Below are 17,567 nucleotides of genomic sequence, written 5' to 3'. Positions count from 1 at the left end.
TTTAAATTCTTGGGTATATTGAATGAGTGCTATTTGTTAATTGGGTTGTCCTTTTTCAACTTGAAATTAGTTTTTTTCACTTATAGAACCCTGGTAATTTCCAAATCTGTATCACTATCTCCTCATGACATTAAAGGATGCCTATTAAGTATACGCTTAGTCAAAACACTCCTATTTCCCACACGCTTTCTTGCAACTTATTACTCTCATCTGCCCACAGCTTCCACCATGTTCCTTCACTAGGGGCAATTTGTAGCAGCCAGTTAACCTACCAGCCTGCGTGCTTTTGGGATGTGGGAGAAAACTGGAGCACGTGGGGGATGCCCATGCTGCCATAGGCCGAACACAGGTTCCCCCACATAGCAATGGATGTCTGGATTGGGTTGTTGGAACTGTACTGTCTGAGCTACAGGGATCAAGACTGATATTATCTTTGTGCCTTCCTGGATAAGTAACATTTAAGAACTAATCTGTTGATAGCACGCTTGTCTGCATCAAGTGGGTATATATTGAAGAGATTCTGCAGTGGAAATCAGCATAGGTTGTGGATATCAGCAAGTTGCTGGACCTCCTATGCTTTTTCTACCTACAATCTATCCTTCAGGTCCCAATTTTTATGTTGGACATTGGTTTGGTATATTTGTAGAGCTGTTTGTTTTCTCTCGAGTCAAAAGTCCTGCGTTTACTTGTCATATGTGCAGCCATGAGATTCTTACTTGCAATGTCCCTGCTAAATCAATTAAGGACAATGACAACAGTGGAAACTCAAGTCAGGTGATTTCTCAGCAAAGGCAAACATTGAAGTTTGCCTTGGAAACATAGATAGAAACATAGAAAATAGGTGCAGGAGTAGGCCATTTGGCCCTTCGAGCCTGCACCACCATTCAATATGATCATGGCTGATCATCCAACTCGGTATCCTGTACCTGCCTTCTCTCCATACCCCCTGATACCTTTAACCACAAGGGCCACATCTAACTCCCTCTTAAATATAGCCAATGAACTGGCCTCAACTACCATCTGTGGCAGAGAATTCCAGAGATTCACCACTCTCTGTGTGAAAAATGTTTTTCTCATCTCGATCCTAAAAGATTTTCCCCGTATCCTTAAACTGTGACCCCTTGTTCTGGACTTCCCCAACATCGGGAACAATCTTCCTGCATCTAGCCTGTCCAACCCCTTAAGAATTTTGTAAGTTTCTATAAGATCCCCCCTCAATCTTCTAAATTCTAGCGAGTACAAACCGAGTCTATCCAGTCTTTCTTCATATGAAAGTCCTGACATCCCAGGAATCAGTCTGGTGAACCTTCTCTGTACTCCCTCTATGGCAAGAATGTCTTTCCTCAGATTAGGAGACCAAAATTGTACGCAATACTGGTGTGGTCTCACCAAGACCCGGTACAACTGCAGTAGAACCTCCCTGCTCCTATACTCAAATTCTTTTGCTATGAATGCTAGCATACCATTCGCTTTCTTCACTGCCTGCTGCACCTGCATGTTCGAATACCAAGACGTCAAGCCCAGCTCAAATTTCATGTTCTACCTGCGGTAGGGATCCTTGGTGCCACACGTCTCTGACTTGGATCACTCGGAAGTGGAAAAGGAGCATTTGGGTTGAGATGGAGCACCTGAGCTGGGGGGGGGGGGGGGGGGGGGGCTAGAACCTTTACTTTAAATAGGATAAGGAATTAATTTACTTCCTATTGGTGACTAATGACAAATCTAGTTTTCAAGGATTTTTCAAACCTATTTTCATGGAATACAAGAAATGTTGTGCATTAGTGGCACAATGGTGTAGTGGTAGAGCTGCTGCCTGACAATGCCAGAGACCTAGGTTCAATCCTGACTACGGGACTAAGATGTACAGGTTTGTAGGTTATTGGCATTGGTAAAGAAAAATTGTAAATTGTCCCGAGTGTGTAGGAGAGTTAGTGTATTAGGGTTCGCTGGTCAGTGTGGACTCTGGGCCGAAGGGCCGGTTTCTGCACTATTTCTAAACTAAACATAACTAAAATTAGAAACAAATTAAATGGTATGATTACATTTGTGGTGCTGTAACATTTTGTGCATGACTCAGTAAAACCTCAGCATTTTTGCAAATAATGATTTTGAATATAATTGCTGTGCAGTTTAGAGGCAGCGGGAATTTATGGTAATATAATCTTATTGGATATAATCTTTTAAAACGTCGGTCTTTCAGGAGAGCTGTTTGATATTCATGTATATTTATTCTTTTTTTTTTCCAGGGAAGTCCTCTTTGACTATCCAGTTTGTTGAAGGGCAATTTGTGGATTCGTATGACCCCACAATAGAAAATAGTAAGTATCGTTTTTTATAATTTAAGTTGCATTTGACAATTTTATGACAATTGACAAAATGGATGCAACCTGTTTTTCTATGCTCTGACCTTGCACCAGTTCTAATATGCTGAGCAATCTTAACCAAGCCAGCTGGATTTTATTTGAATAAGTATGTGTAAATACAGCTGAACAGCAATTGCTCAGCTCTTAACAGTTGCATCTAAAAGAATATACATGGCGTGCATTTTAATAACTGCGTTGGAGAGACTTGTAGAATGAATAAATTAATGTTTATTGGCCAAGTATTCACCTACAAGGAATTTGCCTTGGTGCTCCACCCGCAAGTGACAACATGACATACAGTGACAGTTAAGAATGATACATAAAACATTAAACATTAATAATAAAACATTATTGATTAAACATGTGAACTAAATGAAATACCAGAGCAAAAGGAGGCTACAGATTTTTGGTTATTGAGTAGAGCTACTACTCGTGGGAAAAAAGCTGTTTTTATGTCGGGCTGTGGCAGCTTTGACAGTCCGGAGTCGCCTTCCAGAGGGAAGTGATTCAAAGAGTTTGTGGCCAGGGTGAGAGGGGTCAGAGATGACCTTACCCACTCACGTCCTGGCCCTTGCATTGTACAGTTCGTCAACCTTCTCAACTGATCGGATGATTCGCTGCAGCCTCCCGGTGTCGTGCTTGGTGGCTGAGCCAAACCAGATCCTGATAGAGAAGGTGAGGACAGACTCTACGATGGCTGTGTAGAATTAACCCATCATTGCCTGTGGCAGATTGTGCTTCCTCAGCTGCCGTAGGAAGTGCATCCTCTGTTGTGCCTTTTTGACTGTGGAGTCGATGGTAGCCCCCCACTTAAGGTCCTTGGAGATGATGGTTCCCAGGAACTTAAAAGATTCCATAGATGTGACTGTGGTGTTGTTGATGGTGAGGGGAGGGGGAGCTCTACTAAAGTCTACAATCAATTCCACTGTCTTGAGAGCATTGAGCTCCAGATTGTTGCGATGGCACCAAGACACCGGCTGTGACGCTTCCTGTCTGTAAGCAGATTCCTCCCCATCCTGGATCAGTCCAATCAGAGTTGTGTCATCTGTAAACTTGAGAAGCTTGACAGAGGATTCAGTGGAGGTGCAGAGAGAGTAGAGGAGAGAGTACGCAGCCTTGCGGTGCTCCTATGCTGAGCGTTTGCTGGTCCAAGATGTGCTTTCCCAGCCTCACATGTTACTTCCTGTCTGTCAGGAAGCTTGTGATCCACTGACAGAGGGGTTCAGGCACAGTGAACTCGGAAAGTTTGGAGTGTAGTAGCTCTGGCTCAATGGTGTTGAATGCAGAGCTAAAATCAACAAGCAAAATCCTCGCATAGGTCCCCTGGCGGTCTAGATGCTGTAGGATGAAGTGCAAGCCCAGGTTGACTGCATCATCCACAGGTCTATTGGCCCGATATGCAGCCTGATATTTTTCAGCTTGGCCAGCACAAGCCTTTCGAGGGTCTTCATAACTACAGAGGTCAGTGTGACAAGCCTGTAGTCATTAAGACCAGTAATCCTTGCTTTTTTGGGAATAGGGACAATAGTGGGCAATAGGGAATAGGGATAATAATTTGGATAGCAGTAACAGGATCGGTCCGAGTCAGCATGGATTTACGAAGGGGAAATCATGCTTGACTAATCTTCTGGAATTTTTTGAAGATGTAACTAGGATAATGGACAAGGACGAGCCAGTGGATGTAGTGTACCTGGACTTTCAAAAAGCATTTGATAAGGTCCCACATAGGAGATTAGTGGGCAAAATTAGGGCACATGGTATTGGGGGTAGAGTGCTTTCGGAAAGGCAGGCAGTGACTAGTGGGTACCGCAAGGCTCGGTGCTGGGACCGCAGCTATTTACAAGATACATCAATGATTTGGATGAAGGGATTCAAAGTAACATTGGCAAATTTGCAGATGGCACAAAGCTGGGTGGCAGTGTGAACTGTGAGGAGGATGCTATGAGAATGCAGGGTGACTTGGACAGGTTGGGGGAGTGGGCAGATGCATGGCAGATGAAGTTTAATGCGGATAAATGTGAGGTTATCCACTTTGGTAGCAAAAACAGGAAGGCAGATTACTATCTAAATGGCGTCAAGTTGGGAAAAGGGGAAGTACAACGGGATCTGGGGGTCCTTGTACATCAGTCTATGAAGGTAAGCATGCAGGTACAGAAGGCAGTGAAGAAAGCGAATTACATGTTGGCCTTTATAACAAGACGAATCGAATATAGGAGCAAAGAGGTTCTTCTGCAGTTATACAGAGCCTTAGTGAGACCACACCTGGAGTATTGTGTGCAGTTTTGGTCCCCTAATTTGTGGAAGGACATTCTTGCTATTGAGGGAGTGCAGCGTAAGTTTACAAGGTTAATTCCCGGGATGGCGGGACTGTCATATGCTAAGAGAATGGAGCAGCTGGGCTTGTACACTCTGGAGTTTAGAAGGATGAGAGGGGATCTCATTGAAACGTATAAGATTATTAAGGGCTTGGAAACATGTTCCCGATGTTGGGGGTCCAGAACCAGGGGGCACAGTTTAAGAATAAGAAGTAAGCCATTTAGAACAGAGACGAGGAAACACTTTATCTCACAGAGAGTGGTGAGTCTGTGGTATTCTCTGCCTCAACTGGGTGGAGGCGGGTTCTCTGGATGCTTTCAAGAGAGAGCTAGATAGGGCTCTTAAAAATAGTGGAGTCGGGATATGGGGAGAAGGCAGGAACGGGGTACTGATTGGGGATGATCTGCCATGATCACATTGGATGGCGGTGCTGGCTCGAAGGGCCAAATGGCCTACTACTGAACCTATTGTCTAACATGTATGTGAAGACCGGTGCCAGTTGTTCGGCACAGAGCTTGAGAGTAGACGGGGAAACATTATCCAATCCTGGAGATTTCCGGCTTTTCTGTCTTCTGAAAAGCCTCTTCACCTCTATTTTTATTGTTGACTAGACCAAGTGCAGGCCCATTGGGTCTGTTTCCCCAACGCGTGTTTGCGGGGGGGGGGGGGGGGGGTGTAGGGAAAGAGTGGGATGGGAGGGAGAGAGGGGTAGGGGGGAGAGAGGGGGAATAGTGGTGAGGTTATCCTTAAACTGTGACCCCTTGTTCTGGACTTCCCCAACATCGGGAACAGTCTTCCTGCATCTAGCCTGTCCAACCCCTTAAGAATTTTGTAAGTTTCTATAAGATCCCCCCTCAATCTTCTAAATTCTAGCGAGTGCAAGCCGAGTCTATCCAGTCTTTCTTCATATGAAAGTCCTGACATCCCAGGAATCAGTCTGGTTAACCTTCTCTGTACTCCCTCTATGGCAAGAATGTCTTTGGCAAGGGAGATGGAGAGGGGGGAGGGGTGGGGGAGGGGAAGAGAGAGGGGAGGGGGAGAGAGAGGGGTGGGGGGAGGGGAGGAGGGAGATGGGGTAGGGGAGAGAGGGGGAAGAGTGTGGAAGGAGGGGGAAGAGTGGGGAGGGAGAAGGGGGGGTGGGGGAGAGAGGGATGGGGTGGGAGGAGGAGGGGAGGAGAGGGGTGGGGGAGGGGGAGGAGAGGGAGGGGGAGGAGAGGGAGGGGGAGGGAAGATTGTTGAGGAAGAGGGGGAGGGGGGAGAGAAGTGGAAGAATGGAGGGAGAGGGGTAGGGGTGGAAGGGGGACAGAGGGGTGGGGACGGAGAGAGGAGTGGGGACGGAGAGGGGTGGGGTAAGGGGGAGAGAAGTGGAAGTGGGGAGGGAGGGGTAGGGGGAGTGGTGGAAGAGGGACAGAGGGGAAGGGGGCTGGGGGAGAGAGGGAAGGGGGTGGGGTAGAGAGGGAAGGGGGGTGGGAGGAGGAGGGGGAGGAGAGGGGGAAGAGTGGATGGAGGGGGAAGAGTGGGGTGGGGAGAGAGGGGTGAGGAGATGGAGAGGGGGAGGAGAGGAGAGGGATGGGGAGGGGGAGGAGAGAGGGATGGGGTGGGTGGTAGAGGGGGAAGAGTGTGGATGTAGGAGGAAGAGTGGGGAGGGAAAGGGGTGAGGGAGAGAAGGGGGTGGGGGAGGGAAGGGGGCTGGGGGAGAGAGGGATGGGGAGGGAGAGGGGGAGGAGAGAGGGATGGGGAGGGGGAGAGAGGGATGGGGAGGGGGAGAGAGGGATGGGTAGGGGGAGAGAGGGATGGGGGAGGGAGGCGAGGGGATGGGGTAAGTGGTAGAGGGGGAAGAGTGGGAAGGGGGTGGGGGAGAGAGGGTAAGGGGTGGGGAGGGAGGGATGGGGTAGGGGAGGGAGGGGTAAGAGTGTGGAGGGAGAGGGAGAGGGGTGGGGGGAGAGTAGAAGGGGAAGGGACAGTCCATCTGTTCCCCATTCCCTATCACCCCCAATCCACTTTCTCTATTCCTACACACATGATGACGCGCTTCGACACAGGCTGCGGGGATGGGGGGGAGGGGCTTGGGCTGGGGCTGGTGCAAAGGCATATGTAAATGGATCCATTCCGGTTGGACATCTGTGAGCATTGGGCATTGTGACATCACACGATGGAACGTTCACTAACATTCTATGGGCGAGAAGCCAGTTTTTTTTTTGAAATTTGTGGGGGGGGGGGGGAGGGAGAAGGATTTGATTAAAAAATGTGTACATAAACACGACAAAATTTAATCGGGAGTGGATGCATGGAATGAAAAGTGAAATCTCTACCGAAATGGAAAAAATCTCGGCGATTCTGCGTCTGGTGTTGGCGTAGCAACAAATTAAAGGCTGGCACCCACAAGTCAGGCAGACACACACACAGTTTTAAATATAGATAGAAGATAGATGATGGAGAAGTGATGTTGTGCAGCATGGAGTGTGTGGGTAATTGGAGAGGGGTGGGTGGGAAAGTGTCCAGTCTTTTCAGACTGGAGTCTTGCTTTAAGTAGGTGTGAAGTGGTTAATGGGGAGGAGTGGGTGCAGAAGGGTCCATTCTTTGCAGACTATGTTGTGTCTGGCTGTATTTGTTGGGGAGGGGGTACCAGTGTTGTGTTTCTGCTTGTCAAACCTGCAGTCGAACTCATTCAGGTCGTTGGTCAGCTGACAATTGTCCAAAGAGCAGTCCTCTTGTAGAAGTTATAAGCCCTACCAAACTGAAGTTGAGTCACTAGGTGAGAACTTGCTCAACTTCTCAGAGTACCTTTCCTTGGCAGCTCTGATTCCTCTTCTCAGCTTGTGCTTGCCTGCCTGTAGAGGTCTGCATCCCCGCTCCTGTAGGCCTCCTTTTTTAGATTGCCGGAGCTGTCTGAGTTCTGCAATGAACCAGGGTTTGTTGTTGAACCATGTCTGGGTCCTAGTTGGATTGCAACTGTCCTCACAAAAGCTGACATATGATGATACAGTGTCTGTATACTAATCGAGGCTTGTGGTTGCTTCCTTGAACACATTCCAATCCGTGCAGTCAAAGCAGGATTGTAGGTTCTCAATGCCCTCGCTTATCCACCTTTTCGTTGTTCTGACCACAGGCTTAGCAGCTTTTAGTTTCTGCCTGTAAGTCGGAATAAGGTGAACTAGACAATGATCAGAGAGACCCAGACCCGCCTGGGGAACAGAGCGATATGCGTTCTTGATTGACGTGTAACAGTGATCCAGTGTTCTCTCCCCTACGGTGGGGCAGGAAACATGAAGTCTGTACTTTGGAAGGTTACCGCTGAGGTTAGCTTTGTTAAAGTTCCCCAAAACAATGACCATGGAGTCCGGGGAGTCACTCTCTACCCTCATTACCTGGTCAGAGAGTTGCGTTTGCGCCTCACGTACGCAGGCATGGGGGGGGCGGGATGTATATTCCAGTGAGAATAAAGGAGTTAAATTCCCTCGGCGAATAGAAGGTTTGCAGTTTATAAAGAAGGATTCTAGGTTGGATTCGAGATATGCTCATTTTATTATAGTCTTTTCAGATGCTGTGCGAATGTTAAGTTGAATTCCTGTCAAGATTCTCTTGTTTTACTTTGCACTTACAAGCATTAACTCGGCCTGTTTCCATGCCGGTAATTAGATTGCAGGGGCTGGTAGTTTGTGAGCAAGTAATTTTTGGTGCCCTTATTATGCTTCAGTTTACTTGACCTAGTGCTGAAAAAAAGAGATCCAATGTTTTGTTGGTGGAACCAAAGGCATTGATCATACAAGAAGCTAACCTTTGGACATCATACTTTCAGATTTTGAATGGAAGGAACAGTAATGAGTGGAGCTCAAAATACTTTTTCTGCAGGCTAGCTGGGACAAGATGAGGCAGCCTATTGTTGGTCTGACTCTAAACCATGGATTGTCAATTTGTTTTCATCCAGCCTCCAACTTTAGTAGTTGAGCATTCGCCAGGTTTCTTATTAAATAAACTAGTGTTTTGCATTTACAACCTTGACTAATTTATTTATCCTAATTTAATTTATTGAATATGATCATCCAGTATTTGATGTTACTCAGTTAGTAATCTAGATAGATTAACCATCTAAATTAATTGAAAAATGCTATAAAAGCTGATTGAGAATTTTTTTTCCAAGAAGTAATTGGAAATAAATTAGTAATTAATTCCAGATACATCTGAAGCGATCCATACTTAGTTGTATCAAAACAATGGCATCATCTCAGTAGACGCAAGGAACTGCAGATGCTGGATTATAAAAAAAGAAAAGAAAAAAGTGCTGGAGTAACTGAATTGGATCGCATTTCTGGAGAATATAGAAAATTTCGTGTCAGGATCCTTCTTCAGACACAGGCATCATCTTGTGGCAATGAGAGCTAACAAATGTCAGCAACGTTCATATTCTGAAAATAAATGTTCTAAACATTCATGTAAATTTATTATTGTGCTGTATAGGCATCCAGGGTGTATGAGTGATATTGGGGTCAAATGGAGGGGTATGGATAACATGGCAGGCGGAGCAGATAAGTTTATTTTGGTAACATGTTCAACGTGGATATTATGTGCTGAAGGGCGTGTTGCAATGGTAGGTTGAAGTATGCAGTCATTTGTCATTTAAAATGTAAACTGATTCCCAGCCGGTCTACTTCAGGGAAAGGTGCTTGTAAACCCCATGGGTTGGACACAGTTCTACAGGAAACCAACAGGTGCCCTTAAGTGTTCTCTGTAAATCATTTAATTATCAAGGAAACCATGGATGAGTGAGACTTGCCAACTTTGCATATACTGTATATTTCCTCTTAAAATATTATTTCAAAGTGGATGGATTAAAGGCACCAAAGTGAAGTTTGGCAGACAGATAATATGCTCTTTACAGACTGATTCCCAAAGGCTTAGGCTTTAGTAATATTTAAATGTCAGGATTCGTCAAAAGTTGACATTCATTGTTTGAGGAAAATATAGTGAAGTAAGTGTTTAAGATTCCATATTACCTCGGTCTAATAATTAAATCTGAGCAAGATGTGGTGGAGGAGGAGGAGGAGAGATGTTGAGAGAGGGAAAGGTGGGGTGTGGGGATGCAGGAACATTTACGTGGTTAATCTGTAATTTAATTAGCTTAATGTTGGGATGTGTTACAGTTGCACAAGACAGTGAGATCACATTTGAGGATTGTGTTCGGTTTTGTTCACCCTGCTATAGGAAGGATGTTGTAAAGCTGGAATGAGTTCAGGGAAGATTTGAGAGTATGTTACCAGGACGTGAGGTCCTGACCTATAGGGATAGGTTGGGCAGGCCTCTCATTCTTTGTAGTGCACAATAAGATCATGAGGGAAATAGATAGGGTACATGCACAGTCTTTTACCCAGAGTAGGGGAATCAAGAACCAGGGAACATAGGTTTACATTGAGGGGGAGATAGATTTAACAGGAACCTGAGGGGATTTTCTTTTCCCTACATTTCTACACCAAAGCCCATCATAAGGGTGGCACAGTGGCGTAGCGGTAGAGCTGCTGCCATCCAGTGCCAGAGACGTGGGTTCGATCCTGGCTATCTGTATGGAATTTGTACGTTCTCCCTGTGACCACTTGCTTTTTCACCTGGTGCTCTGGTTTTCTCTCACATTCCAAAGACATGTGGATTTGGCTATTAATTGGCTTCTGTAAATTGTCCATAGTGCATGTGGTGGAACTAGTGTACAGGTGATTGTTTGTCAGTGTGCACTCCGGGCCTGTTACCATGCTGAGTCTCTAAACTAGACGGAGGCACAGCACCTCCTCTACTGAGGCTGATTACAGCCCTTGCAAGTAGAAAATTTAACAATTTCATGGAACCACCTAACTCTCCACGTGTGGCCTTGCCTTCCTATTTCAAATTTTCTTTGTCACTGTCTGCTACTTTTTAACATAACAAGCATGGGTCCGCTCTCATACAGAAGTTGCCTCGGTTCTCTTCTACCTCTTTCTCTCTACACCTAAATATACCTGCTTGTTTTCTTACTTTTCAAGCTCTTTGTCATGCCGTGGGCACTATTTCTCCACGAATGGTGCTTGGCCTGTTGAATGTTTCATTTATATGGTGCCTTTATGTGAAAATGTAATTGTAACAAATTAGAATATCTCTTGGTACTTTGATATAAAGCAAATTTTAGACAACTATTCATTCAGTCTTTCAGGAAGAGCATGCCGAATTGACCACAAAATTGTTCCTAGTGTGTAGTTGGATGGTAGAATCTAGGTGGTGGTGGAGAGAAAGTGGGGGAATAAAAAAATGATTATTAATGTAGAATTATTTGGTGTGGTTGATAGTTGGTGTGGACTTAATGGGCTATTTCAATGATAAAAAGGAACTGCAGATGCTGGTTCATACCAAATATAGACAAAAAAATGCTGGAGTAACTCAGCGGGTCAGGCACATCTGGTGACGTTTTGGGTTGGGACCGTTCAGTCTGAAGACCCAAAACGTCACCTATCAGTTTTCACCAGAGATGCCCGCTGACGTCAGTGTTTTGTGTCTATCTCTGGGCCAACTTCGGTGCTACATTTCCTTGTGAAGCAGGGGTATTTCTCCGTTCCTCTGTTTTGAATTGCCAACCCCTCATCTTGTCCTCTCGTACAAGAGGATTAACTAATTAGCAAAAAGTTATTGGTGAGGAATTTAAATCTTTTACCCATTTCCTCCTTTGCTTCATGCCCCTTTGTTAATTATTTCTGAAGGGTATATTTCATAATTCGGTGAGCCTTCTGTGCCCTGTGACTAAAAGTACAATTAGTACAATTAGCTGTGAAGCATAATTATGAACCACTTTGAAGACACAACATAGCAGTTCATTTGCACGTGGTATTATTAAGCAAAGGGCAAGGGAAGAAATGTTTTGCTGCAATATATTTGCTTCATGATGGTATGGCTTGCCAACTGTTAAATTAATGCTGAGGGATATATTTGGATTGTCAGCCGAGATTGTGCTCAAGACTGGGAGCAGGACTTCAATCCACTGACACAGTGGAGCTAAAAGTCCTACTGATATCCAAATTGGAGCAAATTATTTTCACTGAGAGCCAGAGGCCGAGTCAGATTCTGAGTGATTGGGCATGATGAAGCATGCTTTTGGCATTCTGCTGATTGGAAATATCCATGGAATTCCTGTTCTGAACATTATTGAGAGCACTCCATAAATCAGTTTAAACACCATCACTTGAGGTTAGAAATACAACAGGTAAAATAGTGCCAGCGGCTGCTGTTTTAAAAAAATGTAATTAAGAAATTTAACTGCGGCAATAGATTGAATTTGATTTAACTGGGAATTCATTGGAAATTTTGACTTTTCCTGTAGATTTGTAGAATTGTATACCATCAAAGGGTACTAGCTCTCTGAAATAGATTTTTACGTTGTCCTGGATACTTGCCCTCAATCTGGTCATTTGACTTCGTTATTTTCACTTTTCCATTGAACAGTATAGCACAGGAACAGACAGGCACTTTGGCCCGCCATGTCCATGCCAACCAAAATTAATTAATTTATCTAATCCCATCTGCCTGCATCATTCATCATTCATTGTATCCCATAATTCGTTGGTATTTGTATCTAAATTCCTCAAATATTGCTATTGTATCTGCTACCAAGTGACTTCCAGACATCACCACTCTGTGTAAACCAGAACTTGCCTTGCAGATCTCCTTTAAACGTTTCCCCCTTTTACTTTAAAAATGATGCCATCTGTTATTTACCATTTGTGCTCTGGGAAGATGATTCAGCCTATCTATGGTTTTCGTAAGAATTCTATATACCTGTCGGGTTGCCCCTCGGCTCCAGAGAAAACAATCCAAATTTGTTAACCTCTCAAAGGTTCAAAGGTTGAATTTATTGTCACATACACCTAGGTGTAGTGAAATTCTTTTTGCCAATGCAGCACATAAAAAAGAATACAAACATAGCAATAATAAATAGCTTCAACATAAAAACATAAAAACATCCCCCCACAATGGTTCCCATTATGGGGGAAGGCACAAAGTCCAGTCCCATCCCCAATGTTCACCCATAGTCGGGCCTATTGAGGCCTCCACAGTTGCCTCTACGGAGGCCCGATGTTCCAGGCCGTCCTCGCCGGGTGATGATGTTCCGGCGTCGGGAGAGTCCTCTCAGCGGCTTGGGAACCCTGAAACGGCCGCCTCCCTACTCGAGGCCGTGGCTTCCGGAGCCGACAAGGCCGCGCCGAATGGAGCTCAACTGGCGATCTCGTCGCGAGATCCCAGGCTCCTGATGGAAAGTTTCAGCGCTGCCGCCCGCAGCTCCACGATGTTTTTAACGCCGGTCCCAGCTCACCGGAGTTCCAGCGCGGCGACCCAGGCAAGGCACCGCCCGCCCCGCAATGGCGCTCCAGCGCTGCACCGCCGTCCTCACACCCGCGGCTCTGCCGCCGCCGAGGCTCAGGGCGGTCCCCTCGCTCCTCGGACCCGCAGCTCCACAGCCGCCGCCGATGCCCCGGGCGATCCCCTCAGGAAACGCCGCTCCAGGCCCGCTGGTAGGCCGCGAGGACGGGTCGAAAGTGCGGCCCGGAGAAAAGCTGCATCTCCGACCAGGTAGGGACCCTGAAAATTAGTTTCCCCCTTCCCCCCCCCCCTCCCCCACACATAAAAAAGCTAGAACTCCTCAAAAACAAAACACTAAACTAACTAAAAATAAGAAAAAATATGAAAAAACAGACAGCTGCAGGCTAGGCAGCCATACCCCCTACAGGCCGGCGCCAATCCTTAAACTAATACATTCTAATCCAGGGCAACATCATAGTGAATCTTCACTCTCTCAAGTCTCCACATTCCTTCCCATACAGTAGTGCACGGGGACTTGACACAATGTTCCGGATGCGACCTAATGATAATTATGTACATTTGTATGCAGTTGCAACATGACTTCTCCTCTTTCATACTCAATGCCTTGATGGAATGCTGCCTTTACAGTTCTATCCATTTGTATTGCAACTTTCAAGGAGTCAAGGACTACATCTCAAGATTCCTCTGCTCCTGAGAGTCCTGCCATTTACTTTCTGCTTTCCTCTTGCATTTGACGCCCCAAAAAACATCACCTCATACTTGTCTGGATTAAAATCCATCTGTAATTTCTGTGCCGAAATTTCTATGCCCAACTGATCTTTACCCCGTCTATCCTTTGACAATATTCCTCATTATCCATAACTGCTGATTTATTTGTCTGAAAACCTACTAATCAGACCACCTATGTTTTCACCCAAATCATTAAAATATATTACAAATAAGGGCTACCAGCACAGTTCTTTGCAGAACACTATTGATCACAGATCTACTAGGTCAAAGAAACTGTCCTCTGCCACTACCCCCAGTCTTTCTTGACTAAGCCAGTTTGGATCCAATTCACCAGTTTCTTATAGGTTAAAATTTGCTTTCATTTAATAACTTTGTTTTGATATCACATCCTTTTCTATCCTGGAAGTCGTGGAAATTGCGTTCACGTCCATGAAATACTAAGTTTATTTGAGTTCATCTGAAAAATGGGACAGCCGTAAACCTAGGCCGCTGGCTTTTAATATTTTTTCCACTAGGAATGCGGCAGTTTGTATCTGAGAATTGTGACAATTATTTGGAGTACTGTGTCCAGTTCTGGTCGTCCCATTACAGGAAAGTTCAAGTTACATTTATTGTCACATGCACCAATTGGTACAGTGAGATTTGAGTTGCCATACAGCCATATGAATATAATGAACACAATACACTATAGAATTTAACATGAACATCCCGACACAGCGGAATCAACGTTTCCCACTGAGGGAAGGCAATAGAGATCAGTCAGTTTCCTCTTTGTTCACCCGTGGTCGGGGCCTTTGAGCCCTTTGCAGTCGCCGATACAGTGGCCCGATGTTCAGGCCCTCTCGCCGGGATGATCGGAACTCCAGCGTCAGAACGGAAGAACACACTCGCATTTTGGAGCTCCCGAAGTCCACAGGCCGAGCTGGGCGGAGATTCAACACTGGCGACACTCGACAAAAGATCCCGGGACAGAAAAGACACATCTCGACCAGGAAGTGACTGGGAAACGGTTTCCCCCTATTTTCTCTCGATCTCTCTCTCTCTCCCCCCCATCCCCCACATAACAATGACTTAGAAACCTTTAAAAACAAACTTTTAGACACACTAAAAATAACAAGAAGGATGAAAGGACGGACTGCTGCTGGTGAGGCTGCCACACTCGATGGATGTGGAGGCTTTGAAGATTGTGCAGAGGTGGTTTACCAGAATGCTGCCTGGATTAGAGGGTTACAGCTGCAAGGAGTAGTTTGACAGACATGGAATGTTTTCTCTGGAACGTTGAAGGTTGCGGAGAGACCTGATATAAAATTGAGTCATAGATAGGGTAGACAGTCGGGACTTTTATACCCAGGGTGAAAATATGCAACACTTGAGGGATATGATAGTGGTGTTTAACAGGCTTTTATGTAGCTGCATGGAAGTGCAGGGAATAGAGGGATATAGATCGTGTACAGGCAGATAAGATCAGTTTAACTTCGTCATATTTTGGCACAAACATTGTGGGCCAAAGTACTTGTACCTGTGATGTACTCTTCTATGTATTACAACATCAGCAGCCTTTTTCATAATGTGCAGAAGGTTTTGTCAAAAATCCTTTGATTTGGAGTAGTTTAAATTTTCATTGGGTTTTTTTTCCCCATGGAAGTTGAAAGTAAGTGCTTCATTATATCAAAATGTTAAGCCCTAAATCTTGGCGTCTATTTGATTCTCAATCCTAATGATCCCATAACGTGACCATGGATGATCTAACCTGGTCATTGGTGTTGATGGGATATAATTTTGCTAAATCTGTCTAGTGTTATTTGGGTTCCTTAAGTGATTGATTGGGTGTTTTCCAAGACACGTCGCGATGTTTTCCAACAAGATATTGGTGCCTTCAAGCGAGATGAAAACACTAAATTGTTGTCCAGTTTTCTATTAATGCTTCCTCATCAACAGTTATTTATATCATGTTCAACTTGGCAATAACTTTAAAGTGTGGAAGGTTGAAATGTGGTTGCTTTGCATTTAGTTGTGAGAAATTATTTGCTACCTTTGAGCTCTAAAGATTGTTAAATAGATTTTCTAGGCTCTGAGCTTGGTGCAGGTCCACCACCGATTTTCTGACCGTTGGATCCAGAGCTTTTCTGGTTTATCTGTTTTGCCAGACCAACAGAGGTCATGGCCTCCAATGGTACCGGAATGGTCCACCGAGGGGCCGAAGTACCGGCTGTGGAAGGCGGCTGTGGAAACTGATCCGCTAGTTCTATTCCAGTTCCAGAACCCCGGCCACGGGGCAAATTCGACCCTCTGATCGGCACAGAAGAACTGATGAAGTCGAGATCTGCTGCCTCACTCGGCCTAGGTGCCACAAATTTAGAAGAACTGCCGGGGGGGATTTCAAGTGCACTCTCATAACATTGTCTGGATTAAAATAGGTGCCGGACAGGTTATGGGGAGAAGGCAGGAGAATGGGGTAAGGAGAGAGAGATAGATCAGCCATGATTGAATGGCGGAGTAGACTTGATGGGACGAATGGCCTAATTCTGCTACTATCACTTATGATCTTATGGCCACCAGCTCCTGAAAATTCCTGTGGTGGACATGTATCTCAATTTGGCATGAGGAAGCGAACATGACTAGGATTAGTTGGACATTTTATTCCATCCAAGGATGCTGCAGTAATGTTCTTGGTTGAATTGTATTTCAAAGATACAGGTAAAAAGAACTCTAAAACCTTGCCATACCATAATTCTACATTTTGAATCTTTTTTGTTATTGACTGCGTATCATCATTTGTTCATGAAGAACTGCTTCAACATTAGATCTGTCCTACTAATAAATTCACGGTAAATTACAAGAATCTGGATCATTTTAGTGAAGGGAGAATTTGTCATTTCAGTGCACCCGTTGAGCTTGATTTGGCGAATAGAACTTGTTAATTCAAGTGTCAATGTTGTAACCAAGCAATCATCCGGAAGGAAATAAAGTTGATCAAATAGTCAAATCCAATTATATCAGTAAGGATCAAACCATTTAATCTGTTATTTATATTGTCTTTATTCTCCAGCTGTTGACAGCGCAATGACTTGTGTTAAGAGCGGGTGACCAACTGTTTTTATATATTCTTTCATTTTTTGCAGTTGCATTTGGAAAACTGGTTTGAATACAGCTGTGATACAGCTGTGAATTTGGCTGAGTATTTATAGTATGAGTTTATAGAATGTGGCATTGTAGGATTTTTTACTACATTTGAACAGGTATATAATTTAGCAAATTAAATCAATCTGCCTGCCTTCAAAGACACCAAAATACTTTTTGAAGTCGCTTTCTGCAAGTTCTGTAACTGGAACTACAAACGCGTGCCATTTTGATCTAATTTTTTAATGTATGGAATAATTCGGAGTGAAATGATTAACTACAACTTAGTTTCCCCATTGACAGTAGAAAGTTTACAAAGAGAAGACTATTTTAGTTTATAGGTACAGCATAGAAATGGGCCTCTGGCTCTGAGTCCATGGTAACCATCGACCCGTTCACAGTAGTTCTATGTTATCCCACTTTCCCATCCACTCCCTTCACATTAGGGGTACTTTTTAAGAGGCTAACCTGCAAACCAGAACATACAAACACCACACAGAGAGCACCCAAGATCAGGATTGTATTTGGGTCTCTGGCGTTTTGAGGCAGTAACTCTGCCATCTGTGTCACTTTGCTGCTAAACATTTTTGTTCAGCTTCTGTTTCCATTTTTTTATTTTGCCGATCTGTGAATCAATATTAGTTCCCTTTTGATTAATCAAACATACAGCAGAGAAGCTGACCACTACACCTACCATATCAGTGCCCA

The 17,567-nt window shown here is 44.7% G+C and overlaps 1 protein-coding gene across 1 annotated transcript in view; it reads left to right on the top strand.

Moving 5' to 3' along the window:
* rheb (Ras homolog, mTORC1 binding) overlaps positions 1 to 17,567 on the top strand; it is a 70,542-nt gene that overhangs the window by 26,641 nt on the left and 26,334 nt on the right. Inside the window, exon 2 of the mRNA XM_033043916.1 lies at positions 2,247 to 2,318. Within this exon, the coding sequence (XP_032899807.1) occupies positions 2,247 to 2,318 (72 nt within the window). The remainder of the gene's footprint in view (positions 1 to 2,246; positions 2,319 to 17,567) is intronic.

Source organism: Amblyraja radiata, chromosome 2 (genome assembly GCF_010909765.2).
Source record: "Amblyraja radiata isolate CabotCenter1 chromosome 2, sAmbRad1.1.pri, whole genome shotgun sequence".
In the NCBI taxonomy this organism is placed as follows: Eukaryota; Metazoa; Chordata; class Chondrichthyes; order Rajiformes; family Rajidae; genus Amblyraja; species Amblyraja radiata.
This window is presented reverse-complemented; position numbering and strand designations above follow the sequence as displayed.